A 27,885-nucleotide genomic window follows, 5' to 3' on the forward strand; every position below is an offset into this window, starting at 1 on the left:
AGGGAATGCTGAGGTGACATCTAGTCATTGGCCATCATTTAACGGGTACAAGGGATGTACTTTGGTCATCCTTGCTCACCCTACGGATTTGCTCTTGTCGAATTGTCGGGGACAGGTAAAATGTGCAGGCGGTGTGACAAGTGATTTGTTCTTTGACATTGATGGCGAGTCAGCAGCGCATTAAATGGTACATCAAATGTGTTTTAAATGTCATGCTAGATGTGCATTAAATAGCATGTCAGAGACATAAATACTGCGTCGGGAGCATTTATAGCATTTGTCATGAGTGAATCATTTTGAGTGGAGACACACGGGATATTGCACGAGATACTCGGGATAGAAGGGGACAACCCAAAGATACCAGACTGGAACAGTTGCTCCCAGTCTATTAGGTTAGTCACAAATGATCGGACTAGTAGATTTGACCATGCTGAAACATACATATATCTCAAAACTTAACTTATCTATAAAAAAATTAAAGAGAGAACAAACGTTATTCCATATTGATGTACATAAACCAACTGTCGTTGGTTCAAGTGATACATGCTTGATTCTCCTTAAGTAAGGTCTCGGGTTAAGTGTTGTGGATGGAAAAAATGTATGTTGGGAGAGTTAGCCTCACATACCTGTAAATGTTCCCGGCTCAAACATGATTGCCTCCGTGCAAGGATACATGTGGGAAACCAAAAAAAATATTGATGTACATAAAATATACTATTATTTTGTGAGCAATTAGTTTGAATATACATTATATTGAAATATTCACTTTACAACAAGTTTGTAGACGTGTTATGGAGTAATGTTATGTATGTCACTCATTTATAGATCACACATCGAAACATTTTTTAGAAAAAAAAGGAAAAACAAATATACTAAAGTTATGTTAGAACTTAAACACATAAGGATAATTCAACCAAAAATAATAATTTATTAGATGATAGATTCTTATAATTTAAGTATTACATTAAATTTGTTATATGCTATCTAACGTAAGACTCATAACCTATTATACACACAAACTAATTACACACAAACATAATATTATTACTTATAAAATGTTATAATATATGATATCCAATCACATTCACATTGACGTTGGGGAAACAATATTGACCCACATGTCACATATGTCATAAAATTTCATTATCTTCCTTTCCTTAGCAATATCAAATAAAATCCAATCGAAAGGGAAAAGAGAGAGAGAAAAAAGAAATATGTGGTGGTTGTACCAACACGGTAGAAAGAATCTATGAAGAAGATTTCAGCATGAAGTCCACACACAAAAACAACGACATATATATCCCTCTCACTGTGTTAACACAGTTTATCCTCTTATGCACCCACACCATCTTATAGCAAAATAAAAATACAACTATATGATAGATATATACTTAAATTCCACCTCTTATTTCCATTCCCATAATATCCCATTTATGACGTTTCTCTCTCTCTTTTGTAACTCTCTCTATTCCTATCTCACTCTCACTGAAATACTCATATATATTAGATCAACTAGTGTGTTGTTGTGTTCATAACCTTCTCAAAAACACTAACATGGAGTTTGTGGATTCCAGAAAACTACAACTACAGCAACAACAACAACATTTCCATGTGTTGGCAGTGGATGATAGTGTCATTGATAGGAAGCTTTTGGAGAGGCTCCTTAGAGGTTCTTCATGCAAAGGTAGGAATCTTATGATAACCTTTGTGTGTTTTTTCCATTTCAATTAATTCATTTTTTTTACAAAGTTGAGTCTTGAATTTTGATTCACAATGTTTTACCTATTTGTGTGTTTATTGACTTGTTAATCAGTTACATGCGTGGACTCTGGAGATAAGGCTTTGAAATATCTTGGCCTAATTGATGACCTTGCTAATACTATAGAATCATCATCTTCTCCTCCACCTCAACCATTACAAGAAGAGGTATATAATATTATCTTCTACATCTCTGTGAATCATTGCAAGATAAGTGTGTATTCGTTACTAACTACATTTGAGCCGAGCTATTTTTTTTTATAAGAATTGAGCCAAACTATCACTAGAGTTGAAGTTTATATATATTAGGATTTTTAGCATACATCTCACTCTTTGTTTTAGAAGAAGGCTATAAAGAAGAATATTAAAATTTCTATTCTAAGTGCTTATTTTGCTTCTATAAATCAAAATTATATCATCACGACATAAAACTATGCTTAAATTTTCACATAGAACAACCTATCGTTTTCAAAGCAACAAGGCAGATTGCATCTACAACATTTCTTTTATATTCAAACTTCTTTTTCCTTCTTAAAGAACTCAATTCAATGGTGATAAGAGAAATCTATAGTATTTAGTTACTTTTTTTTTATAAGTAGTCAGTTATTGATTTTCCCCTATAACTCTTTGTACCTCTAGCACTCTTTTAATTTAATGAAATTATTTGCCGGTAAAAAATATTCAGTTATTAAAAAGTGAATCATGAGAAGTTTTCAGGAATTGTATGAACAACATGGAGTTCTTGTAAAATTTGTATAAAAGACTAGTAGCAAATTGCCATTGAAGACAAATCTTATCATCATGACCAGTAACTTTCTATACATGCAGTTTCCAACTACTCTTTCATCACTACCTCTTTTCATTAGGCCGCGCATGCTTATTATGAATCAAAATGCATTACTAATCACCAAGAATTTGATCAGAAGGAAAAAAAAAAACCCATACAATTTAATAAATTGAGCAGATCTTGTGATAAAAGTGAATCTCTTTCGTTGCATTGTACGTACTCCCAATAATTTTTTTGGTTCACAATTGCCTCCCAAAATAGTAGTTTTCTTATTTTCTTCAAATAACTCTTTTAGGAAAGGATCTAATATTTATGCATCTATCATATCATCTATATATATTAATAATCATTCACTATTAAAATAAGAATAATATAAATGAATATTTGGTGATCTAGATAATAAACTCTTTAAATAATTACATACAAACCTAGATCACATATTCTCAAAAACTCTGGCTCTCTTTGTCCCTATCCAATCAAAGTACACCAAATAATATAATTATTTATTTATGATTTTTCTATTTAATTGAATAATACATTTCAATTGGTCTGGTACATCAATTAGGACAGAAATAGAGACTCAATCAAGACATTATTATTATTGTATAGTGTATATATATTATAGTTTGCAATATTTTAAACGCAATACTTACTATGTGCTTATCACAGTGTGAAAAATAATAAGAAAATATGATTTAATGTGCACATAATTGTGATTGTAATGCTAATATAATATATCCTAATAGTAACATAATGTAGTAATACTACTACTGTTGAATTGCAGGGAACGAAAGTGAATTTGATAATGACAGACTATTGCATGCCTGGGATGAGTGGCTATGATTTGCTTAAACGAGTCAAGGTCATTCACATATTTCTTATTCCCGACATCTTCCTCAAATTCTCTGACTTTTTTGCTTCAATACATGTACATATCCAGACTCAAAAGATGCCAAACATTCTCTTCAACAGTTAAAACTTATAATCTTTTCAATAACTTCAATGGGTGCTCAGAATCAACCTGGTTGAATTTTTATAAGCATTATAACTTTTTTATTTTATATAAATAAAAGGATGGTCAAGCACACAATCTCAACTAATAAAATTGGAGGAAAGTAGATATGTAATCTTACATTTAAAGTCATGATATCTAGATCACAAGTTAACAACCTTAATATTATGAACCTTTATTTTATAAGTAACATTGCAACTTTAGTAAAAAGAAAGAGAAAGGAAAAGTTCCAAATTTCAACATTATAACTTTTGCTTTTTTACTTTTCTTTAATTTATTTATTCTTTTTGTTTTCCTCTATTTCTTCTGTTGACAATGCTTAATGCAGGAATCTTCTTGGAAAGATGTTCCAGTCGTGGTTATGTCATCAGAAAATATCCCTTCCAGAATCAGCATGTAAGTTTTCTTTTCTTTTTCCCTTTGTTGTCGAAAATGTAAAGTTCTCTTTACTTTCTGTTTTGTGTAATTAAATTTTCATTCTTTTTGGTTTACAAAATTTCATTTTTTTTTTGTTTTACAAATTTTCATTTTCATTATCCGTAGATATATCCTAAAGCTATCTTCATAATATATCCTAAATTACTAATTCATTGCTTTAAAAGTAAAACTACACCTTTTTACTAGCTATCTTAATAAGTGTCCTTAGGCCACTCATTAATGTTTCCCTAATAGTAAGATTTTTAGCATAATTAATGCAACTTCGTTTAAACAACTTGTGAATTGCATAATTGAAATGCATTTCCTTTTGTGTAACGTGGAAAATGTTTCATGAAATTACTTGTATTCTCCTATTAATCCATAGAGATACTGCATAAAACAAAAAATATCACATAGATCTAATATCTTAATAATATAATAAGTATTTCATAGTTGTTTTAAGTATTAGAGAGGAAGATTAAATGGTAAATTTTAGAATTATACATACATCATTCATATGTATATATAGCTATGTGCCCAGTGCCCACAGTGTAACATCATTTAATTAACAACTTCATTTATGGATAGGTGTTTGGAAGAAGGGGCAGAAGAGTTTCTATTGAAGCCTCTTAAGTTATCAGATCTGAAGAAGCTCCAGCCATATTTTCTGAAATCCTTTGATAATTCTTATGAACAAGAATCTGTTAACAGTTCCATAGCTTCAGAAAATGACCACATCGTCAACAACAACAATAACATGAATAATAACAACATTAATAGTATTAGCAAAAGGAAGGCCATGTCTCCTGAACCTCCTGAGAGATCAAGACCCAAAATGAAAGGGTTGGAGGTGGCCTAAAAAATACTACAGTGGTTGATGAATATCATATAGTTAATAGTTTATTATTGTGATCCTAATTATGGTTTTTGTTTTAACTCAAGAGCTTAATGAATTTCCAGTGCGTCATGCTATTCACAATGGCCACCAATCAAATCCATGTATAATTATATTACCTAATGTCCAATGCGTTTTTTTTTGGATTGTTGCATACCATTGCCAATAATTAATTCTCTTAGAAGGGTGAAAGTCATTGAAGTTGATTTTCTCTTTCTCACCAAATAAATATATTCTATCTAAATGCCGGGTCAGCCTAATCTCTAATCAAATCATGGTTAGATCAAATCTGATTGGAAATTTTAGCCCAATAAAAATATCAAGCTAAATTCAGGTCAAGTTAAACCTAGCATAAGTGCATAACCTCACCCAAATAGTGGACTCTTTCTAAGAAAAAACAACCTCTCAGTTAAATGTTTAAATCTCTCACATTGTTTTTTTGCATGAAATATCTATACACTGTCTAAAGATTTATACACATTCAGTATCTCTTTCATTTATATTTTTTAATAAAGATTAAATATGAATAGTAGATTATACAATGACAATGCATAAAACAATTACATTATCAATAAATACATGTATTTCTCTCTTCTTTTTTTTAAATTCCAATATGATCTGATTTTACATGTAACATAATAGCATGGTTAAAAACATAAAGAGGAGGATATTGGAGATCCATATTTTTCTATCCCCTCAATGTTTAATTTATTTAATTCAAAACTAATTAAAATTTTGAACTCTTAGATTTTTTTTTATGTCCGGTGTTAGAATCTAAACCCAGTATTGACTATCTAATATTAGATATATTTTTTTGGTGTCATTGGTTATAATTTGGACTTCTTATCACAACCCCTCTTCAACTACATATGTACCTAAACCTGTCACATCCATTAGCTGTGTTTTAGTTTAATAAATATGCCCATCTTTTGCATTGTCCTTTTTTCTTACAACTTGGCAAAACAAGAATCTCATTTTAAAATTTTAAATTAACTTTAAAACCCCAATGAAAGGAGTTTTAATTAAAAAGAAGTCAAAATAAGTCTTGCTATTTTTGAAGGAGTAAATATCTTCTATCCCAAAAAGTGTATCAGTCTATATATTACCCATTTAAAAATAATCATGAGAAACTCCTCTTAGGCAAACTCTTGGTCACAATTACATTGTTAATTTTAAATAAAATTATTTAATTCAATCTATTAGTCACGCTACGAACAAACCATAAAAGGTTTCTGTAAGTTTTAATCAGTTAAGCTGTTCAATGGCAATGGATTACATCTTATATATAATATATAATTAAAATATAAGTTTCAATCTAATGATGTATGAAGGCCAAACAGGATAGAGTTTCAAAATTGATTTTAACATGTTCCTTTCTTTAATGTGAGTGAGAAACATTCAGTCCATTTTAACATGTTCATTTTTTTTAAAGCAGATTGGCTAACTGGACAATTTTCAGACATTGGTTCAAACTATGCAATAATTTCTCCATACTGTCAAAAACTCCCCAGTGGCTATTATGCCACCGGCCCAACGCTAAGTATGTGTTTTGCCCAATGAAAGATCTCGTCCAGAGTATCTTTTTGGACTCCGTCTCAATGCATCAACTTCCATAATGAAATGTAATAAAATCAATCAAGGCAGAATTAAAGAGCTTCTAAGTGAGAAAAGAGACATGAAAATTGAAAACTGTTGTGGTGTTGAATTCATAGGATCCATTAGATAAGATAGAGGGATACAAACCCTCTACTACTGAACTATACTACGCCAAACAAAAACTACGGTCTTATTAAGGGAAACATTACCAAATAAAACCAACAACATAAAGGGATAGACGGGACTAAGATTCACTAACACCCTTGGTTATGAGCTACAAAGAGATGTAGTCCCTACATTTAACTAAGTGTGCTATGTATCCTCCTCCATAAGGTACAGCTCCTTTCCTGCAAGGGGCATAAGATATCAATATGTGAATGAGAAACACTGAAAGTGTTACGCTCAGATCAGATTGATAAACTAATGACAAGCACAAATAGTTACCTTAATTTAAAGCTCATCTTTTCCCTGTTCTTGCTGGGCAGGTTTCTCTTCTGATTGTTCTTTCACTTTTTCTTGCTGAGCGGGTTTATCACGGCTCTTTTCAATAAATTCTATGATGTCTTCCTTGGCCCTACCGCCATCGTATTGTGCCAACTTTCCACTTGCTGATCTGAAGTACAAAGTTGGATAACCTTGGACTTCAAAGGTTTCACTTGGGACATCATTGGCAGTTGCATCCTGGAAAGTGAAACAAATGATGAGCAGAATAAAGTTAAGCACAAAAGAAAACAACAATCAAGCCTTAATTCCACTTGATGGAGTCGACTACATGGACCGAACTACACCATAATGGTGTATCATGAATCATGTTTTCAAAAGAAAACAAAGCTCACTAGAAGGTATCTTTTAAAGTCTGCACAGAGTCAGTCGCGTGTCATGGTTTTTGTACCACATCACTTTCAGTTTATCAGTCGTCAAGCTGATTCCACCATTGATTGAAATTGGAAAGTAGATAAACTTCTTACCAGTTTTGCAATAATAATATCAGCATCACTTTGATATGAGATAGCAACTTCCTCCAATATTGGAGCCAACTGTTTGCAATGACCACACCAGGGAGCATAAAACTCTAGCAAAACTGCAAGGTGATGTGTTATTAGTTACTATAAGATCAAGGCAAACCACTAAACACATGCAAAGCATACTTTCACTGTAAATTATACCAAAACCAAGGATAATAGCAAAAGATTGATGGCAATACAAAAGACTGAGAAAGGAAAATTTGGCAGTCCTACGAGTGTGATAAAACTTATCTAAAATGTAATGGTTGATTGAATTCATTATTTCATCATCTCAGTTGGACTATAATGCTTACAGAATTTCTTTACAAGGCACTATTTAATTAGAGCACATTGAATGCTAAGATCTACATGAAAATTCATGGAATTAACACAGATAGAAGAAGTAATGAAGTATACCATTCTTTCCAGAGTTGAAAACTATGTCCTGAAGACTCTTCCCAACTACTACCTTAACAGGTTCATTGTTTGATTCTGGAATAGGCTCAGACTTCACATGTGGTGCAACCTTTCCATCCTGAAATATTGGGAAAAAAGATAGTGAAAAACAATCTCAGGGACAAATAACGGTCATCATAAAATATTTAAAGTTAAATAGTTAATCAGACCTTAGTCCTATATATCCATACTTCTAATAATAAAGATGCCAAAGTGAAAACACACAAAAGAAATAAGCATCACCTTGTATTCCTTCAACCAAGTAGAAATGTGCTCAGCCTCCAAATGGGGTTTAAGAAATTTCTTCCCATCATTTTGTTGTATGATAATTAGAGGTACTTGGTCTTCCTGAAGTCCGAAATACTGCCAATACATGCCATTCATAATGTTAAATGTTGATATTAAACAAAGAATATAACTACATAATGTTAAGTAGTGCGATACAAACCTGGAAGGCATTTTGACTAGCCTCAACATCTCCCACCAAAAAGCTTATGCCCTCTTTCTGATATAGCGCAGCAGCTTCACGGTATTTTGATTTCAAAGATTCAACACCTTCAGCAGTGAAGTTGACGAACAACATTGCCTACCAATTTCAAAATCTACATTTAGATTTCTAGGAGACATGATAAAATGAGAGGGAACCAAGGCAAAAAAATAATAAATATTTAGAAAAAAGGAATCTAGGGAAAGCAAGCAAATTTTGGAAAATGCTATGATTTTCAGTATGGTAAACTCATGAGGAGAGCACTAATATAGGAGTACAAAATAATGCTACAATAGTAAGATCAAAATGAACCCTTCAGCTTAGTGTTAAAGGAACATAATTAACATAGATAGATATTACCTTTGCATGGGGACTGTTAAAGAATTTAACAACATAAGGGTGATTGCTTGGATCGTTGTTAAAGACAGTCACAAGAGGGCTACTAGATTCTTCAACAAATTTCTCTAGAGCTTCCACATGGAAATCCTACAAGCATGAGACAATTGTATACAGCCAAATGAGATAAAAACACAAAATATGTAAGATGGAGCAATCAATCTGCATAAATCATCACTACCTGGGAGTTAACAAAAAGCTCATCAAATGGCTTGAATAACCTAACTGCAGGCCCAGAAACCGACGATTCACCCCGTGGAAGGTGTTTGGCATCCAGGGTGTGCCCAAAGTCATATTCAGAACGTAACTTCTCTGCTACTGCAATAAAGTTGTCAAACTCCTCCCCAGAAAATTTAGGAAAAATCCCAACCTGAAAAACATAGGAAAATAAAATTAAAAGCCAGTACAACTTACAATAAAGCAAAAGCACAATGGAGGACGACTTACAATAGCAATTTTATTTTCACCAATTAAAGCACTAGCATCATCGGCAGATTTAATTTCTGAAGATGCTGGTCCGCTTTGTTTCTTCAGATAGTCAGCAATACCATCTGCTTGACGAGGACCTTTGTAGTCTTGAATATTCTTTCCCCCATTTCTCAGAATCTTAATTGTTGGGAAACCTTTAACATCATATTGAGAGGCAAGGTCTTTGTTCTTTTCCTCGTTGGCATCAACTTTAGCCAAAGCAATTGGAGGATCATGACTACTCAAAATAGAAGCAGCCTTTTCATACTGCATAAATAAACATGAAAGAAAATCAGCATTTTCATAATCGAGGTGCATGAGTTCAATGGGAAAAAACAAAAAAGTGAACAAGTATTACCTCCGGGGCAAGGTTCTTACAGTGGCCGCACCTAGAAAGATTTAAAACAAAATAAAATAATTATTGATCGTTAAGAGAAACAAAAGTACAATTTATTATGCCTTCATCTATGAAATGGACATTTAAATCCAAAGTGGAAACAAACAAATCAAATTAAGGCCCATTTGTTTTGGTTTTTTCACATTATAATTTTTTTAATGATAAAAAAACACTCACATTAAAATGCTTTTATTACAAAGTAATTCCCATGACGATAATCAAACATATAATATCTTTTTGATGTACATAAAAGATAAACACCAAAAATCACTTTGGTAGAGGATTTAAAAATCACTTACTAGCTAGCCTTATAACCAAACTTTAACACAGATTATAAATATAGCAACGGATTTCACCAATCAGAAAAAACAACCACACAAACTATACATTAATCAATCTAAAATACACACATCAGTATAACGCAATGAAATTCTAACAAAAATACTATTAAAAGTGAGATATGCAAATAACAATGACAGATCGGGATTCAGAGCAACAAAAGAATCATCAGAATCGAAATAATACCAAGGTGCATAGAACTCGACGACGATGAAATTGTGCTTGGTAATGGTATCAGAGAAATTAGAGTGATCTAATGTAAGAACGAATTCCTTAGTTTCCGCGGATTCATCAGCGAAGATCTGAGTGAAAGAGAGTGCGAAGACGAAGAAGAGGAAGCAAATCGAAACCCTAATTGCCATTGTATTAGAACAGAGAACGCTTTCTCTGTAAAGGTTTCGATAAAATTTTGTTTCTATGATTTTGAGATGTGAAGTGGGTTTTTGTAGCGTGCGAGTGAGTAGAAATGGAACGAGCCAAACATGAGTGAGAAGAGGGGAACACGTGAACCTGCGTTTGTTTTCACTCTCTTAATATTGGACTACGTTGGTCTAAACGAATCTACGCTTCCCACATTAGCATTATCTCTTACGTGGCACAATCTCATTGGATTAATCTTGTCACAGCTACGTTCTAATTTTTGTACACATACGTTTTTTTCATTTAATTTTTGTCTCACTATTCATAAACCTTTTCAAGATTCAATTATTTTAAAAAACATACTTTATATCTTAGTTTTTTCAATTTATAAAAATATAATAATTTTAATCTATGAATATTAATTTTTTATATAATAAATAAATAAGATGTAAAATAGATTTTTTATTAACTTAATTGATTGGGCGAATCTTCTCTTTTCCATTTGTAATCAAGTCATGATCACACTTTTTTTTATATATTTAGGAATAATAGTCATATACTATTATATTAAAATAATAAATAAAATTATTATCCAATCCATACCAAAATAGTATGTAAAATTTAATTATATAATACTTTAAAGTGTCTTCCAAATTTAATCTTAAGTCTCAACTCCAAAAAATACTTATACTTTATTTGATATATTCTATAACATACATATATATATTGTTATTTTTTAAATCATATTGATTATATTTAATATACTTTTTAGAACTTAAATCAATCTCATAACCAAATGAAGATAATTCGAGTGTTGATTCTGGTTAGGTGTTTTATTATCAATTTTATTATTGTTGACGTATTATTATTATTAATAATTATCGGTAGAATACTCTAAGTGTTAAAATTACGTTACATATACTTGTATTGTTGTTGTTGATATCTTGATGTTTCCTTGTCTTGCTATATTTTTTGTTGTTGTCATTTTTTACTTTAATTATTATTGTCTTATTGCTTATTACTATTTTATGATGTTCTTTACTTATGTTATTCTTGCACACATTTTAATGTTGTCTTGATGTTGTTGAAAACTACTTTTATTGTTGTTTTATGCTTAATATTTAGTCATTTTTATGAGTTTTGAATGTAAATGCAATTTCAATATTTTATATAAAAAATCGATCCAAACTGAAACCGCATATAATATTTGGATAAGATATCTTAATATAAATAGATAAGACCGGACCAGACTGCATATTAATTATGTGTTTGATCAGATTATTTTTGCCTAAAAACCTAACCAAATTGACCGCGAACATCCCTAATGTTAGGGTATTATACTATTTATTTTAATCAGAGGTAATATATAATAACATAAATAACAGGTACCCACATACACAAATACCACAATCTCCATATGTGCTTGTATGCACTATGAGATTTTTTAAACTCTATTTATAAAATCTGCAAGTACCCATTTGTAATCTGTATCCAGTTCATACAGATTTTACCCACACATATGTGTTTTTTGCCATCCATCTATAATCTATAATATTTTGTGGGTTTGATTCTACATTTTTTTGGACAATTAAGGAATCTAACCTTTTTAAATTTCTTTCCTTTTTAGAACTTTTCTATCACTCTATTGAATTTAAAAATTTATTCCTAATTAGGACTCGACTTAGTAAAAATGGAATTCCAGATATTCAAAAATTCCTTATTTATATATTTGGTTTTTTTAATGGTGCTTTTATTTTAATGTTTTATCTATTCCCCATTAGATTTATACATTTTCTTTTTTGTTATTATTACTTTTTGTCGATTAAGGAGACGTATAGTACAAAAAATAGTTTAAACAATAGATCGTCCTTCAATACTCATCACAACACAATGATTCCTTCCTCATAAACCTCAGAGCTGTTGAAGATTTGAATGAAAAAGGTTTGTTTCAATTGATTCACAAAGTCATAATTAGATTATTAATTATCGGGCTTCTTATTTTGTATTACAAGATTTCTCATCACGTTTCCATAAGAAACTAACCACTTTAAAATATGTAACTATTTGTTTTAATAAGGGTCCCTCTTACAAATCTCTTTTACACAAATTTCTCAACGCAATTGCTTTTTACCCGCTACTATAAAGAACCTTTAAGATGAGTAAATATTTGGTGTCTCATACTTTGTATCATTTTATATCTTATGTGCGTATGATTAATCAAAAAAATATATTTAAGTTAAAATTTAATTATTAAATATTTTTTGACTAATTATAAGCTTATAGGATATGGAATAATATAAAGAATGAGAGATTAGAAGATGTGCTCCCCATTTAAGATACTGTATCAATCAAGATCATATTTATTGTGCTGATAATGATCTTAGTTGTTGATTTAGGTTGAAAATTATTATTTTATGTACTAAAAAATAAATAAATAATTAATTAAATATTTTCTTATAAATCATAATTAATTGAATATTTTTATGACATAGTAAATATGCTTCATAGACTCATTGAAGAAATTTTGTAACGAAATCATTCCTTAACTAGTTGGATATGTTTCACTTATATCAAATATTATCTTTTTCAATGCAATAATAAACAAATAGTCCTACTTTATTTAAGAATAACTTATGAATTATAAATGATAATTATTTAAAGAGATTGTCGAAAATGTATCTTATCCTGATTAATATATGAGTAATCTACTAAAAAGAAAGAGACATGTGTTACTTGTAGCAAAAAATTAATAAATAGAGTATCACTTTATAATATAGGTAGCTTTCTTGTGGGTATGAGAATTTAGTATGAGCATATATCATTTTCTTTAATAATGCATCTAAATAAAATGCATAACAAATGAACATTTGATTTATAAAATAATATTTGAAAATAAATTAAATTTATGTTTATTAATAGTGTTGATAGCTAAAACAATATCAATTTGAAAACTTTTTCCTTTCAAAAGACATATATATTTTGTAAAAAAATTAAACTAATTATTTTTGTGAGATTTGAAAAGTTTAGAAAAGTTTTGTTGCTATTTAAGTGTTATTCAAAAAGTTCAACAAACCAACAAAATATTGATCTAATAGTGTAAGACTTACTAGATTTATAAGGTTCCAATGTTCAATTCTTAAAAGCAATATTTGTTGGGAGGGATAACCATAAACTCCAAAATTAATTAGTTCTTTATCCAAAGAGTTAAGAGAATACATTTAGTAGTACCCAAAAAAATTCAACACGATGTTAATTACTTCAATTATATTATTCTATTCATTATTATATTGGATAAGAAATAATGGTAGAAAATTTGAAAAAGTATTCTACAAGAAAAAAACAATAATAATTGTTTAAAAAATAAAAAAAATCAATAATTTACTATGTTGAATATTTTAGGACCACAATCACAAAGAAAGAGATTGAACTCATAAGCTAAGATGCTAAAACTATCGTGTCACAAATGTTTTAAGAGTGTGATATATGTACTCACAAAATAAAAATATATATAAGTCATAATTCATATTTATTAATTTTATTTAAAATTAAGAAATGATTCAAAATCATCGGTCAATGACACAATAACAGCATAAAAATTTCTTACATTATTATTTATTAATGCAGGTTAATAATATTGTATTGATTATCAAATAAATTTGTGTAGTGCTATAGTGATATAACAATATAATCGGTGGTTCATTAGTTAAGTTACATATGGGTATATATATATTACTGTAGAAAACTTAACGAAGAAGATGATAAATACTTTCATTTACATGATTTCTTAAAACAAAATATATGACTTAGTAATAAACCATATTTTAGAACTAAAAACAAATGTAGTAATTATGTGTAGAGCCTCCCCAACAACAATTTAAGAAAAAAATAAGTTAGTATCATAAAAACAAAGATTTAAATGAAAATGGTGTTAACCAATTGCACGTTAACCAATCTTTATATATTTTAAATGAAGTGTTGAAGCAATAGCAATCATAAAGATTCTTCCTCTTGAAAAAGCATATTTATAAGATGTGTTAAGTTAATTTTTGTACCAGAAAAACATAATTTGTGTACAAATTGAATGATTAATTTCTTATACCTGTATGGTATGACAATCACATTGTATATATAATTGTTTGTCATGGATGCTTTTCTTATTTTCAAAATGGCACATTTCAGATTCGAACATTAATCTAGCAGTTAGAGATAGCATAATCAACCATTAAATCTTTCAATAAGGCAGTTATATATTATATATAATGGTGTTTATAAATTTACTATAAAATAAATAACTTACTGATATATGATTTATTTAGTGAATCCTATCATTTTACTCTCATTGATATGATAACTCTAATACAAAATTGATAACATTGTAGTGGACTTTAATATAGATATCAATTAAAAAAAGAATAAGGAAATACATGCGATATTGTCAAGTTAAATTTGGATTCAAATATTTCACGTGATCTTTCTTGATGCACTAGTGTATTTTAGGTTTTACCGTTTTAGTGAGCAATTTTTTGTAAACCGTTAAATGTACAAAATATTTACTTTGACACTTCTTGTTTTTCTTAAATTTAATTCAAATAACTAATATTCAGAATTAAAATAAAAAATCACAAGCGAACTCTTTTTAAATAAAAAATATCTTGTTATATTTTCCAACTTATTATTAATTTAAAAAAAATCTAGACTGACAGAAATATCTATGTATAGAATTACTAAAATTTAATGTTCTTTTTTTATCATCCAATTATTTCTATGATGATTATCCTTTTAACAACTCTTCTCAGGTTTATAAAAAATGTTACATATTTTATTTTTAAAAGAAAACAAGATGATTCTTTACCATTTGTGTAGAAATAGACCAAGTCAAGCCTGATTCAACTTAATCTGATTAGGATTAGCTCAGGTTGAATTCAATACGATCTATTAGCTTAAATAATGATATTCATATTGATATAAAAAAGTATGCACATTTATATTGATTATAAAATATTTGTATATGTATAATAGAATCAAAACCTAATAAATTTAATTATATTCGGCTCAATTTTAACTCATTTATTTAAAATGTTCAATTTTTAATTCAAGCAGCACATTTCTTAAAAAATATTTACTGCCATTAAGTTGTCATCAATCATATAGTCTCTTTTTATCGATTTTCTTTATCAAGTGAAAATCATCGATGGTGTGAATTGGTGATTAAACAAACAATAATGGATTATCCAACAACTATTTATTGTCATCGATATTACAATTAATCTTATATTCTCTTCGTTTTTAGGTAATCTTCCATCCTTGTTAAGCACAGGGATCTGCCCTACAACTTAAGCTATTTTTTTAGATTTGTGTTAGTTTCTAACTTTAATAGAATAACATAGTGTAAGGGTCTCTGTATTTTCAGTTCCACCTTAACCCGTAGTTATGAAAAAATGAGGGAAAACATGAGCAAGCTAGACTTATATGTACCCACTCTAATTCTCTAAACTGTGTAGTTGTTGTAAAGTTATGTTGACTAATCAGTGCAAGTGATCAAGAACTTTGCACTTCCTTTCATCACAAAAAGCTGAGGAAAGGTGAAAGTAGAATATCTATAATTTAGATATCAAAAAGCTTATAAACAAAATGCTTAACCAGTGTTATAAAGCCAGTTGCAAACAACTTCGGTTCACATGCAACACGGGTCAGTGTTCCCCTTTTGATCAAACAATTTTCTCTACAGAAAAATAGCTAATAACAATAAGAACGTGAGAAGAGAGTTGGGTTCCAATAGGTTTAAGGCTTAAGGGTTTTCTCATGAGAGTGACCTAGGTTCTCTTTGATAAAACGAGCTGAAAAGTTGGTTGAAGGTTGAACTGAACACCCAGTTTAAAAACGCTTTTGGTAAAACTAGATGATAAAGTGATGGAAAATGAAAAATATAATGTAAAAGAACTTATAACTTATAAGTTGGAGAATTATATGACGTAAGTCACTTCAAGGATTCTCAAAATATCAATCAGGACGTATAAACTCAGCTTTTCAGAAAATCATTGCTCACCCAAACAGATGGGCTATTTACATATACGAGGTTAGCAGTGATTTTTGGGTGCCGTAGAATTGCCCCCAAAAACTGGACATTCCTAAACAAATGATCAAGCCATGGTGTATGACATCCACAAGTGACTAGCCTCTACTACATCGATTTACACTTTCCACAACCCATCAAGGACAGGTTTTGGTTCACCTTCCTAATCTCGAATTCTTTAGCATCCTATTATATATTTATATGGCTAATTAATGCATTAAATATGCAATTTTGAAGGGCTAGTTTTGACTAAATCAAGAAAAGAATTGCTGCCATAGAACAACGTTTGAAGATGCAGCTAAAAAGAAGCCATAAAAACAAATCCATCTAGTTTCCAAACAGTGATGTCAAAATTGCCAAAACAGCAATGACAATTATGATATTTAGAAAATAGTTTGACTGCAGAGGCTTATCTGGGCTTCCGCCAACTGCCTGATATTCAGCCCGAATCTTCTGCTTCATAGCATCTGACAGCTCTCTCTGCAATTCAAATAGATACACTATTGAATTTTATTCCTATCATCCTCATTAAAGACTCCCATATTTTACATGTGAAATCACATGATTTGAAAATAGCTTCTTCTTGTATTACTAAAACATACTGGCACAAGAAAATATAACATTTGTTTTTACTCCTGCACGAAACCAGGAAAAGTAAAACAATGAACAATATGCAAATCTATATAGTTTCCGATGCAAGAATCTTGGAAAGAAAACCGAATAAATTTGGTACAAGACTGTTGAAGATTATAACCTTTCCAGAGGAGTACTTGGCCGCTACAAACTTCTCTCCTTGTGCACTTGGAGAACGATCTATCACAATGCCCTGATAAACAAGCCAAATGACACTCTTACTAGGCAACCTAGGCAGTTGTCTTGTTATTTGGACCAAGGATATTATATACAACCATAAAAAAGAAAAGGGTAACAAAGGTTATATAAGCAAGGATAAAATCTCCGGCTCACATTGGTAGTACAAGCACATCCATCTTAATAAGTTAAAACAAAATAGGAGCAAGAGAAAGTCCAAAATTAACAAACCTCTGGAGGATCAAATTTGGCTCCAAGGTTGCTAAGTTTGGCATGGGCTTCGGCATAATCTTTAAAGAATGCTTCTTGATCTTGAGCATATTTCTCAGCGTATACCTGCATATTGCACAGTTTAATACTAAGTTGAATTAGAAGTAATGACAATAAACCCCAACTACTTTACCTTGAAGGATGGATCATCAAAAAGAGCAGCGTCAGTTGGCAGTACCAATAGATCTTCATCCTTTTTTTCTTTGATGTCCTGTATGTAACAACAGGTACAAAAAGGAAATTTAAAGCCTGCATAAAAAATAAGCAGTCCACTCTTCCTTATACAAACAAAAAGAAAGCCCAATTTCAGACCTTGAAGTAAGAGTTATCAAATTTCAACCACTGCGCTGTCCAGGATTGTCCGCCAGGTGCTCCCGGCCCATCTTTCTGTACAGAGAGTGAGGATATACATGAGTTTCGTATTGTTTTGTTGAATGCAAGTAACATTACAATTTAAAACCAGTTGATCATGAGCATATAAAATAACTCCAAGAAAAACAAAGCTAGAACAGGTCCAAACTTTAAACTTTTAAGTATTGACCATTCTCAATGATTTAAATCATGAGCTTATATAAAAAAAAGCCTCAAGTGAGGCACATCTGAAAGCCTCTCCATAGACACTAGGCACTACTGATTGTTTGGGGCAGGGAAAATAACAAAAAGAAAATTTGAAATTTGAAATGAATCTTCAGTTGACAAATATTAGTGGTGCATAATATCTTCTTAGTGCCTTCCAAAAACACATGGACAAAGGATGGCATAAATCAACCAGTCAAGTGGCTTGAAGGTGCTATATAGGAATAGATTTATGAAATGAGATAAAAAACTGTCAGATGGTGGCCACCCTCTACAGAAGTAGTAAAAACTTTTACAATAAAACACAATATCCCATACTTCTGATTAATAGCAACAGCTACTATTACTATCAAAACCATTGGCTATTAGTGCTCAATCGTATGGCAACATCAAATATTAGAATTAGAAATATAATATGATTTTGAAAAGATCAAAGAAATTTACTACAACATAAACATTTCCAATAACTTGTAAGCAAAAGGAAGATGATATACCGTATATTTAGTCTCAGGCTTGCCCCAGCCGCTGCGATCTGGTCTAGACCTCCCTAGTGTGTGCGCACCAGATAATGCAACAATTTCCTGCAGATACAGTAAGTTGATAATCAAAGTCAGAGAGGCATTGCAAGTATTCAATACAGTACCTCCATATGGCAAACAGGAAATTACCTTGTCATTCAAACCCATCCGGTAGAAAACTTGACGCAAATGATCAGCAGGTGAGGGGGGACCAGCATCTAAATACATAAATGTCTACAAGTTAGTTAGTTGATGAATGTTAAGAAGCGAACAGTTTTTTAGCTTAGGAGAAGCTATCATCTATCAAGTTGCAAATAAAAAGAATATATGTGATGTCAAATGTATAAATATATGCCTTATAAATAAGTAGCTTAGATACTTAATTTCTCTCAGTATTACTTATTCCCAAATTAATAGAAACTAGAACAGACAGAGAAGCAAATAAAGTTTGTTATCACTATATAACACCCTCTAGATATATGGTCTGCCTACCAGGAAGTCTTCCTTCTTCAGGGCATTGCTCAGGACTAGTGACATCCACTCTTCCATATTTCATAGGGATTTTTGGGCCTCCAGCTTCCTAAAATTTCAAATAAGTTTGACAATTTATCATACTAATTAATTTGAATATCAAACAATCAGTCCTGAAGCAGAACAAGGACTACCTCCACAGCAGTAGCCCCGGCCAACTGAAATAAGTCTGCATATGTCACACCAGAGTATTTGTCTTTGATTGGCTGAAGAAGTTTTAATGCATTTACAAGTCCTAGAATGGAAGGTCATCAGGGGAAATAACATAAGCAAATTTAGAAACAATCAGTGTTTAATAAGTCATTACCAGCATTGGCTGCATGTTTCTGCTCAACTTCAAATCTCAAGCTACCATTGGCTCCACCCCTCTGTGGCCACTCCTCGATATTCTTATTATAAGTACCAGCATCATGCCATCCCAAGCGAATCTATCACATAAAAATCATCAATGTAAACAACTGAGATAAATGAAAAACCTTCACCAAAATTATGTAAAGATACAAGTGTATGTAGCAGGTATATATCATCAAAAGATCAAACCAAAAGATTTTATGTACATCAGGGTTTGACTTTGACATCTTGAATAAATTTGTCATTTTCATTACTGACAAGTATTCATCATCCATGGAGACTTCAGTTCTAACAGAAGTGAGAATTGACAAGCAATAAATAGCCTCTTTACAAGCATGTAGCATTTTCTTTATATAAATGATAAATCTATCAATATCTGAATGTCAATGTGATGCAAAGAGTATTCTATATCACCATATCATCGCGGCCAATTAGCTGAGCCCTTATTTAATTATTTACTATGAGTTTTAACCACAGATATAGTAGATTTCGAGTTAGAATTCTGCATCATGTGCTATGTGAGCATTCTGCACCATCCTTTGCATTATAGGTTTTTCACCACTGAGTTTGAACCATATTGGGCAAAACTCTGCATAAAGCAGTAAGGACTAAGGACTAGGGAGGAACTGCATATCAAATGCCTGAAGGGAAGAACTAAAAAGTAATAAAACCACAGACCTTAAATAACAACAAACATATCCAATTCCTCGTGATATGGATTTACTCCATGATAATAAAAGTCGTAATCATTAAAATTAAGAGGAACAAACTTACAAATACATATAAAAAATCCATTTGAAGAAATTTAAAACATAAAACCTATACAACATAAATAAAAATACAGAATGCCAATCCCTTTGTAGAAGCAAGTATTATCAAAACTTCACATAATAAAATTATTTACATTATTAACATGCATAAGCAGAGTATTAATGCTTGCTTGATAGTCCTCTTAACAAAACGCGTTTGTATTCAAAAGTAACGCGAAGGCCACGATCAAAGTGTGTAATGCATTATTTCAACTCCATACAATTTCAGATAAATGCAAATAAGAATGCTCTCTAAAATTAAAATAAAATTTAAAAAATAAAATTCCATAATCTTAATGAGACCTAGCCTTAGTGTTACTACTACAATTTTTTACATGAAATAAAAAAATAATATGAAAGTTACCAGAATAGGATGAGAGAACTTGGTTTTAAGAAGCTCCTTGATATCTTCTCTGGCATTCTTCAACTGATCAAGATCAGAGGCAACCGCAGAAACGGTGCCGTATCCTCTACTCGAAACACGAACCTCCAAAACTCTTCGCTGAAAAAAGTAACCACGGCCTCGAGTTTCAGTATAAAACAAGAAGCAAATTATGTTAAATCACAAAGAGGGAGAGAGAGAACGAGATGAAACATAAAACCTGATTGAGAAAGAGGTTAGAAATGCGAGGAGAGGAACGCAAGCATTCGAAAGAGAAGAAGGAGCGGGAAGAAGAGAGTGAGAGTGAGGCTCCGGTAGCGGAAGGGAGGATGCGAGAAGAGACAGCGGCGGTGGCGCCACCGAGAGCGGCCATTTCGGGTTGAGATGATGATGAAGGGAGTGAAGGTGGAGAGGGGGAGTGAGTAACACGCGATGTGCCATTTGGGTTAGGTGAGTCGGGTTTTAATTTATTGGTTGGTTTTCCTTCTGTTTTGGATGATGATCTGCCACGCACGCACCCTTCAAACCTTTCTTTGTGTTTGCTGAGTAATAGTGTAATATTTGAAATATTCCATTAGTTTACGATTACCGGATAGATAAGAAATTCAAGGGTATTATTCTTGGGAATAATATATATTTGAAAGAATAGTCTCATGTTTTGAAATAGATTAATTTATTATTCATGTAGCAGATGGAATATTTTTTATTATACAAAAAAAATTATGATCCTCCCTAGCAGTGTATTCATTTTCTAAGAAAATATTTGTGAGAATCACAGGATGCAATGGCAAGGAATTTGTATTGGGTAGAAATAGCTGAGGGATCTAGAAAATATGAGATTGAGGGATTGAAATATAATAACGTATATACATTTAAACCACATATCTTTAGTTTTTTTTAGAGAAAAAATATATATGTAATAAAAGTGTATGAGTTTTTATATTGGTATAGTATCATTGATCATTCTTGTTTACTTATCCTTAACTCTTAATGTAATACTAAATGAATAACTGACTCCGAATAAATTTTTATATTAATTTTATATAGATATTACTTCTTTTTTTAAATATCACCCACATACAGGACTGTACAAATGGTACACGTTAACGAGTCTCTTGTTGGTAGTATACTTCAGTATTATTCGGCCCTAGGCTCAATTTGTCTTGAAATCTGGCTGCTATTGATGTACCCTTCTCCCTTCATAATGGTTTCACCAAATGAGGCTTGTGCTTGAGAGCGTAAATAATTTTTGTTGTTGTTTTCCATTGTATGATTGTTTTATCATGCCTTGTGGTGCTGTTGTGCGGCTTCTGCCCTTTGAATGGCTATCCTGGTGAGAGATCACATATTCTCTATGATATTTTAAAGTCTACCCTAAACTAATCAAAATATTATTTATTTGTTTTTCAAAAATTTCTTTTATTCTCATATGTGATTAGCCCAAGATATATAATGTAACAATATGAGGATAAATGATCCTTTCGATCCTATTCCTGATAGCTTGATACTGTGAAACTATGTTTATATATGTACATAACGCAATATATTTATGTGAAATAATAACACAATCCGGGTTTTACTATTACATATTTAGTTTTGGTATTGCATTTAGTTTTAGGACAAGAATCATCTATCTTAAGAAATTTTTATCCACATATATCAAATCAATCAAATTTTATATAATAATATACAAATATTAAGTTATGTTATTATAATTTTTACATTTAATCAAATAATTTTTTATTATTAGATGGACACCAAATAAGACTGGTGATCCTCATCCCTCTTTTAGAAGAGTTCAACTCCTCTCCAATACGGAAAAATCAGTATTAGAGTATGATGATGAGATTTTTTTAAAGAATTTTTATTTATTTTTTAATAGAAAATAATATGTAATCATCACCGTTAAAAAATAATTTGTCTCATGTATTAATCCTATCGAGTACCGAATGATCCCATTCCATTTAGAAGTGGTGTGACATGCCTTCTTTTATGACAACACGACCACAATGACCATTCTATAAAAAGACATAATACCTGGTTCAAGACATCAATATGTGCCATCAATTGAACCTTTTGATACTATACTCAGATGCCTATGTGATGTTATTGATATTGTAACTGAGTTTTGTTTAGTTATATTGGTGCTTCTCCTTTCTTAGGACAATGTCATAATCAACCTGTAATTTTGGGAAATGATCCTTTCTAGTACTGGAGAGTCCAGTACTGAATAGGATGGAAAAAAAAATTAACGACTATAATTACATATTATTTTCTATTAAAAATAAATAAAAATTCTTTAAAAAATTCTCATCCTCATATTCCATTACTGGAGAGGAGTTGAAGTCATAACTTTGATACCCAAGAAGATTAGTTATAACTAATTGTAAGATCCTCAATCGCATAGCATGAAATTATGAATGATATTTTGCAGATGGCATAGTAAATTTTAACATCTGCGAAATGATTTAGTTTCTAATAAGAGATGAGTAGAGTAGAATGGATTTCCAATACATGATTTTCTAAGTGTATACTTTGCCATGATTCTTCCAGGATTACAAATACAATAGAGTTTCCACCCTAATTTTTAATTCCTTCAACTACAAAACCATTACTTGGCTTTACTCATGGTGTTCCAAAGATTGAGAAACTTAGTCTATTCAATAAATCAAAACAAAACAAAAAACAAAACATTTGAGGGATCTAAAATTCCATCTATGATCAACATGAACCCTGCAAAATATTAAAAACCTCGGATCGTTGATTACGTGTGAGTTGTGTTGGAAACTCAACTAAAAATGTAATTTTGAGGTTCCCTCTCAACCCTGATTCTTTAGGGATTGGCATACCTTGGCCAGTGATGATCTTCTCATAGCCAGGGTATATGATTTCGTCTACTGTCAAATTCATCTTATCACCACCCAAAAGTGGAACCGATATAGTACAACCAGTTAGTGCCTTTACCAAGGGAATTTCAATACCCAATTCCAAATCATCTTTTTCTCTTCTAAACAATTGGTGTCTCTTTTCTGAGATGAAAAATATTATATCTTCTCTGTATGCACCTGGTCTTTCATTCCCTTTACCTTCAAATGTAATCTTTGTTCCTTTCTTCCATCCAGGTTGTACATTTATTGTTAGCATTTCCTCCTCTTGAGTTACTCCCCTATTTGGAACAAAATAAACATAATTAATTCTTTTCTTTCTTCATGTGGTGCTATGTGATGAAGAGGATTCAAAAACCATTTGCAAGTACGCCAATCACATTGTTGATTAACATAGTTAATTATCACAATTAATCAATCAAATATTGTAAATTAATAATAACTAATGATATGATTGGTCTAGTATATCGATTTGGATCATCTCAATTGATTTTCTCTCTCAAGTGGTGTGGGAGAGGAGAAGCATAAACATAGATATAGGAATTTTTAGTGGGCCTAATCAGGTTTTAAGAAATTTCTCTTTAATAACCAATGTGTTTCTGTTTCTCCTACCACTCGAGAGATAAAATCAATTGACATCACCAAATTCATTCAAGGTTTTCTCTCCATCAAAGGGTGTAATGAATGCGAACCCGGTATTTGTAAGGACATCCCTAGTGATTTTAATCTTTTTCTGGCATCCATAGCACAATTCTTCAAGGGTGCATTCAATCTTTTTCTCAATTGGTGGGGGTTTTAGCATTCCAGATGAATTGGAATACATGATTGGATTGCTCTTACGGCTTGAAGTTTTTGATTGCAGATTAGGAGGCTTCAAGTTGCCACTGTTATTCCATGATGAAGAAGGTGAAGGGATAGAATCATAGCTCACCCTGCCTTTGTTTGGTGGGGTGTGATTCTTTCTGTATTCATTTCTAGACATATGATCCATCATGCAAGGGAAACATGAATTATCTATTTTTCTAGGCCTATATACTCCTTCTCTTCTTGAACTTGTTGGATTATTTCCTCTTAATGGATCGTCATTGAATCTGCAGCTATGAATTCCATTCATAGTTTTACCCGCTTTTTTATCTTCAACAGGTTCCTGATCAAATTGAATATAATAGAGAACAGGTTAGAATTGTTATTATATTTTAATTAACTACGTGCATGCATGCATGCATGCATTCTTAAATGGATTATGTATAATACAATATAACAAACTAGTTGTACAGGATGGATACAAGAGGATATTAAACAAATAGATAAGATTAAATTGTTACTACTCCAAACATGAGTTCAAAGCCTAGTTGGAATCAAATTATGAAAGCTGTATTGATTTGTAAAAACCTCAATTTTTTCTGTCATGTATATTGACCCTTATTTACTAACAGAATAACAAGCTTTACTTACAGCTTTTTATGAATAAAATTAGAAACATTTTTCCACGTGAAAAATAAATGATATTTAAATTCAAGAAACAACCTGTTGAGTTTGGCTGTGACGTTTTTTTTTATGATCTTCCTTTGAGGATAATGATTTCTTACGTCTAAACCATCTTCTGATAACTGTTTTGCATGCTATGCAAATTGAATGAATTGGGTTTGTGCCAATAGCGCGGGTAAGATCCACCATGAGAAGGAAAAAATAATAGAGGAGGGAAGAGAATTATGCACAAGAGTGATAATATGCACAAGAGTGATAATATCCACACAGATAAATGCTTGGTGAATCACATATGAGGAGTTTTTCAAGATGGTCTTTTATTAGTACCTTCTGTTATTAGGTTTAGGAGACTCTCTTTTGTTTTGGTAACTTCATTTATGGTTTCAATAGTTGGGGACTATAGGCATAAGGATCACCCACAAAGTGAGATTCGTTTCTAATAACTTAATTGGTTTGGTTATTGTTTTTTTGAGACATTAAAGGTCATAAAATTGGCATTTATGATTAAACTTTTTAAAGGGGCTATAACTACAAATTAAAGTTGTTGAATTTGAAAAACTATATTAATTCGAACAAAGACAGTTTAAAAATTACCTTTAACTATGTAAAAATTGCAACGATTTGTTGAATCAATTTTTTTATTTTCTTCTAAAGTTATGAAGAGGATTCTTCACAACTTAATAATTATCCCTTGATGATGTCTAATTTATAAATCAACCATTAATGAATAAAATATTATTTTATGATATATATTATTTTTGTATTGGTAGACTAGAAGTATATATAAAGGAATTTATTCGGAATATATATCATTTTCCTTTTATTATAGGTCTCTACATCTGCTCTCAAGGTGTTTGCATTTATCATTTATTTGGTTGACAAGAGAAAATAAGAAGAGAGAAAGTGGTGAGAAAGAAAGAGGTGAGAAAGATAAAAAGAAGAATTAGAGTAGATTTTTGTGATATTTAGTATAAGAGAATAAGGAGGGAAAATGAATAGAAATAGATATTTTATTTTCTTACTTTTATGTTTGGTTGGATAGAAAATGATAAGAAAGATAATGTTATGGTTCAAATGACAAAAATATCCCTAAAAAAGATAAAGAAAAATGTTGTTTTATTATTAATTGAAAATAATTGTTATAGTTTTATATTATATATTTTATTTAATTTCAATTTTTTTTAATCAATATTTTTATATTTAATTTTTTTATGTATAATACTAATATTTAAAGCAAGAGAAATAATGTATGTATTGCTAGTATAAGATTCTTCTATATTGTCATATATTATTCATCATTCATTTTCAATCATCATTTATTATCAAATAAAATTAATACAATTGAATAATGAATGACTATTTATAAATCTTTACGCTATCAATGCATATATATTACACTTTTAAAACAAATAAGTAAAAACTTTTGAGGGTATATTTGACATTTCAAATAAAATCACCATCTCTCTTCACTCTCTCACCAAGTTAGAAGAGAAAGAAATTGTGGTGGATCTTACAGGTTTTTTATTCTCTCCTTTCTCTTTCTCCATAACTAAAGAGAAGAAATCTTCACTTTCTCTTTAATCTCTCTACTCATTTCTCTCCATTCTAATTCCCTAATCCCAAACAAAGGCTTAGGAAAGGTCATTGGTATTCTAGTTTCCTGTTGACACTTTCGAACAACATTTGAGCAATAACCAAATCATCTTCTCTTATTTTATTTATAAAGAAAATGTTACATTCAAGATGTAAGAATTGGAATATAATAATTTGAAAGTAGGTATAGGATAGTTTATTAACATTCTAGTCAAGTATTCACACTTCTCAACAATTCAGTGCCTATAACCTACTCCATCTTGATGCTTAATTCTTTAAATACATTAAAATAAATTTGGAAGGAATTCTTTAATTACTTTCATGATGTAAAGTTAGAATATAATAAGAAGGATGTCCCATGTTAGTTTTAAAGATTTAGACAGACGTTATTTGTAAATTAAAATGTAAAATGTTGCCTAACTTCCCCGCTCTTATATTTATATCAGGATGTTAGAATAACAAAATAATAGCATTTAAAATTGTCATTTTTTGAGGCGCTTTTTATATGAGTGCAGTAATATATATGGTTATATTTAGCAATGTTTTTTGAAGCGCAATAGAAAGTAGACATTTAACCGCGCTCACTGAAACAAGCGCTGTTAAATGACTATTTTCTAAATAAGACAATATGTCTCTCTTACATTCTATCAAACACATGACATACATGTCCAACTCCAGCACATTTACAATAGATTTGTTAAATCACCAATGACTTTAACTACATTCAACCTTAAGAAATTCCAATTTTATAAAATAATATACGAGTAATGAGATCTTACGCAAATTATTCATTCTTTTTCCTCCAATGTGCAAGTTCATAGTGTTCTTGTGTTCCTTAATGATCAATGCAAGCTCCAAATACAAATAAAAGATGACATCTCAAACAAATTGCAAAAGTTATGAAAAATATAAAATTAGCGGCAACTGAGAAATTTTTTTACCATTGTACTCAAACCATGTGTTCTAAACCAATGAACCGTAGCAAAAAGCTTAGAACATCATAACTGCATACCTTCACAACAAATAAAGATCACACTATTAGTGAAAAGAGAAATAAATTAGTTAAAATAAGATAACGATTTACCTTATGCTTAAAGGGAAAAACAAAAAATCGATAACTTGAAAAGAGAAACTAAAAACAAAAGAGAGAGAAAATGTAACTTATAGAGAAGAAAGAAGTAAGAGAAATAATAAACTGATTGATATGTGTATTATTGTGTGAGGTTT

At 30.8% G+C, this 27,885-nt stretch overlaps 4 protein-coding genes across 6 annotated transcripts; 1 reads left to right on the forward strand and 3 right to left on the reverse strand.

Moving 5' to 3' along the window:
- LOC109327544 (two-component response regulator ORR9-like) lies at window positions 1,390-4,968 on the forward strand. 2 transcript variants are annotated; one of them, XM_019560727.1, is made up of 6 exons: window positions 1,392-1,684; window positions 1,814-1,926; window positions 3,330-3,407; window positions 3,886-3,953; window positions 4,563-4,755; window positions 4,816-4,968. In XM_019560727.1, the coding sequence occupies exons 1-6, from the start codon at window positions 1,555-1,557 to the stop codon at window positions 4,831-4,833; spliced, it is 600 nt and encodes a 199-aa protein (XP_019416272.1). In that variant the 5' UTR covers window positions 1,392-1,554; the 3' UTR covers window positions 4,834-4,968. The 2 variants fall into 2 exon arrangements, with proteins under 2 accessions (XP_019416271.1, XP_019416272.1); XM_019560726.1 differs by having other exon boundaries at window positions 1,390-1,684; window positions 4,563-4,968.
- LOC109328247 (protein disulfide-isomerase-like) lies at window positions 6,532-10,513 on the reverse strand. The gene is made up of 11 exons (XM_019561623.1): window positions 10,199-10,513; window positions 9,635-9,665; window positions 9,256-9,543; window positions 8,990-9,178; window positions 8,773-8,898; window positions 8,374-8,511; window positions 8,169-8,288; window positions 7,887-8,004; window positions 7,434-7,546; window positions 6,911-7,146; window positions 6,532-6,814 (listed from the first exon to the last, which is right to left on the reverse strand). Exons 1-10 carry the CDS (start codon window positions 10,372-10,374, stop codon window positions 6,916-6,918), a joined length of 1,530 nt encoding a protein of 509 aa, XP_019417168.1. The 5' UTR covers window positions 10,375-10,513; the 3' UTR covers window positions 6,532-6,814; window positions 6,911-6,915.
- On the reverse strand, window positions 16,696-21,145 carry LOC109328584 (probable L-ascorbate peroxidase 6, chloroplastic). 2 transcript variants are annotated; one of them, XM_019562111.1, is made up of 12 exons: window positions 20,913-21,145; window positions 20,675-20,812; window positions 19,458-19,578; window positions 19,285-19,385; window positions 19,112-19,199; window positions 18,770-18,837; window positions 18,596-18,682; window positions 17,838-17,912; window positions 17,659-17,736; window positions 17,487-17,591; window positions 17,200-17,271; window positions 16,696-16,925 (listed from the first exon to the last, which is right to left on the reverse strand). In XM_019562111.1, the coding sequence occupies exons 1-12, from the start codon at window positions 21,063-21,065 to the stop codon at window positions 16,773-16,775; spliced, it is 1,239 nt and encodes a 412-aa protein (XP_019417656.1). In that variant the 5' UTR covers window positions 21,066-21,145; the 3' UTR covers window positions 16,696-16,772. The 2 variants fall into 2 exon arrangements, with proteins under 2 accessions (XP_019417656.1, XP_019417657.1); XM_019562112.1 differs by having other exon boundaries at window positions 16,925-17,080.
- On the reverse strand, window positions 23,185-25,432 carry LOC109327611 (protein psi1-like). Its single transcript, XM_019560788.1, has 3 exons — window positions 25,105-25,432; window positions 24,270-24,724; window positions 23,185-23,858 (listed from the first exon to the last, which is right to left on the reverse strand). The coding sequence occupies exons 1-3, from the start codon at window positions 25,252-25,254 to the stop codon at window positions 23,414-23,416; spliced, it is 1,050 nt and encodes a 349-aa protein (XP_019416333.1). The 5' UTR covers window positions 25,255-25,432; the 3' UTR covers window positions 23,185-23,413.

Source organism: Lupinus angustifolius, chromosome LG15 (assembly GCF_001865875.1).
Source record: "Lupinus angustifolius cultivar Tanjil chromosome LG15, LupAngTanjil_v1.0, whole genome shotgun sequence".
Taxonomy (NCBI): Eukaryota; Viridiplantae; Streptophyta; class Magnoliopsida; order Fabales; family Fabaceae; genus Lupinus; species Lupinus angustifolius.

Coding starts and splice junctions, on each gene's coding strand:
- LOC109327544 (XM_019560726.1), top strand. CDS start 1,555: ATGGAGTTTGTGGATTCCAGAAAACTACAACTACAGCAACAACAACAA. Junction 1,927..3,329: donor CTCAACCATTACAAGAAGAG/GTATATAATATT, acceptor GTTGAATTGCAG/GGAACGAAAGTGAATTTGAT. Junction 3,954..4,562: donor ATCCCTTCCAGAATCAGCAT/GTAAGTTTTCTT, acceptor ATTTATGGATAG/GTGTTTGGAAGAAGGGGCAG.
- LOC109328247 (XM_019561623.1), bottom strand. CDS start 10,374: ATGGCAATTAGGGTTTCGATTTGCTTCCTCTTCTTCGTCTTCGCACTC. Junction 8,899..8,989: donor AGCTTTTTGTTAACTCCCAG/GTAGTGATGATT, acceptor TCATGCTTGTAG/GATTTCCATGTGGAAGCTCT. Junction 8,289..8,373: donor CTAGTCAAAATGCCTTCCAG/GTTTGTATCGCA, acceptor ATGTATTGGCAG/TATTTCGGACTTCAGGAAGA.
- LOC109328584 (XM_019562111.1), bottom strand. CDS start 21,065: ATGGCCGCTCTCGGTGGCGCCACCGCCGCTGTCTCTTCTCGCATCCTC. Junction 18,838..19,111: donor TGAAGAAGGAAGACTTCCTG/GTAGGCAGACCA, acceptor TTATGTATTTAG/ATGCTGGTCCCCCCTCACCT. Junction 17,592..17,658: donor TTGATGATCCATCCTTCAAG/GTAAAGTAGTTG, acceptor TGCAATATGCAG/GTATACGCTGAGAAATATGC.
- LOC109327611 (XM_019560788.1), bottom strand. CDS start 25,254: ATGGTGGATCTTACCCGCGCTATTGGCACAAACCCAATTCATTCAATT. Junction 24,725..25,104: donor GTCACAGCCAAACTCAACAG/GTTGTTTCTTGA, acceptor CAATTTGATCAG/GAACCTGTTGAAGATAAAAA. Junction 23,859..24,269: donor GATGTCCTTACAAATACCGG/GTTCGCATTCAT, acceptor TGTTCCAAATAG/GGGAGTAACTCAAGAGGAGG.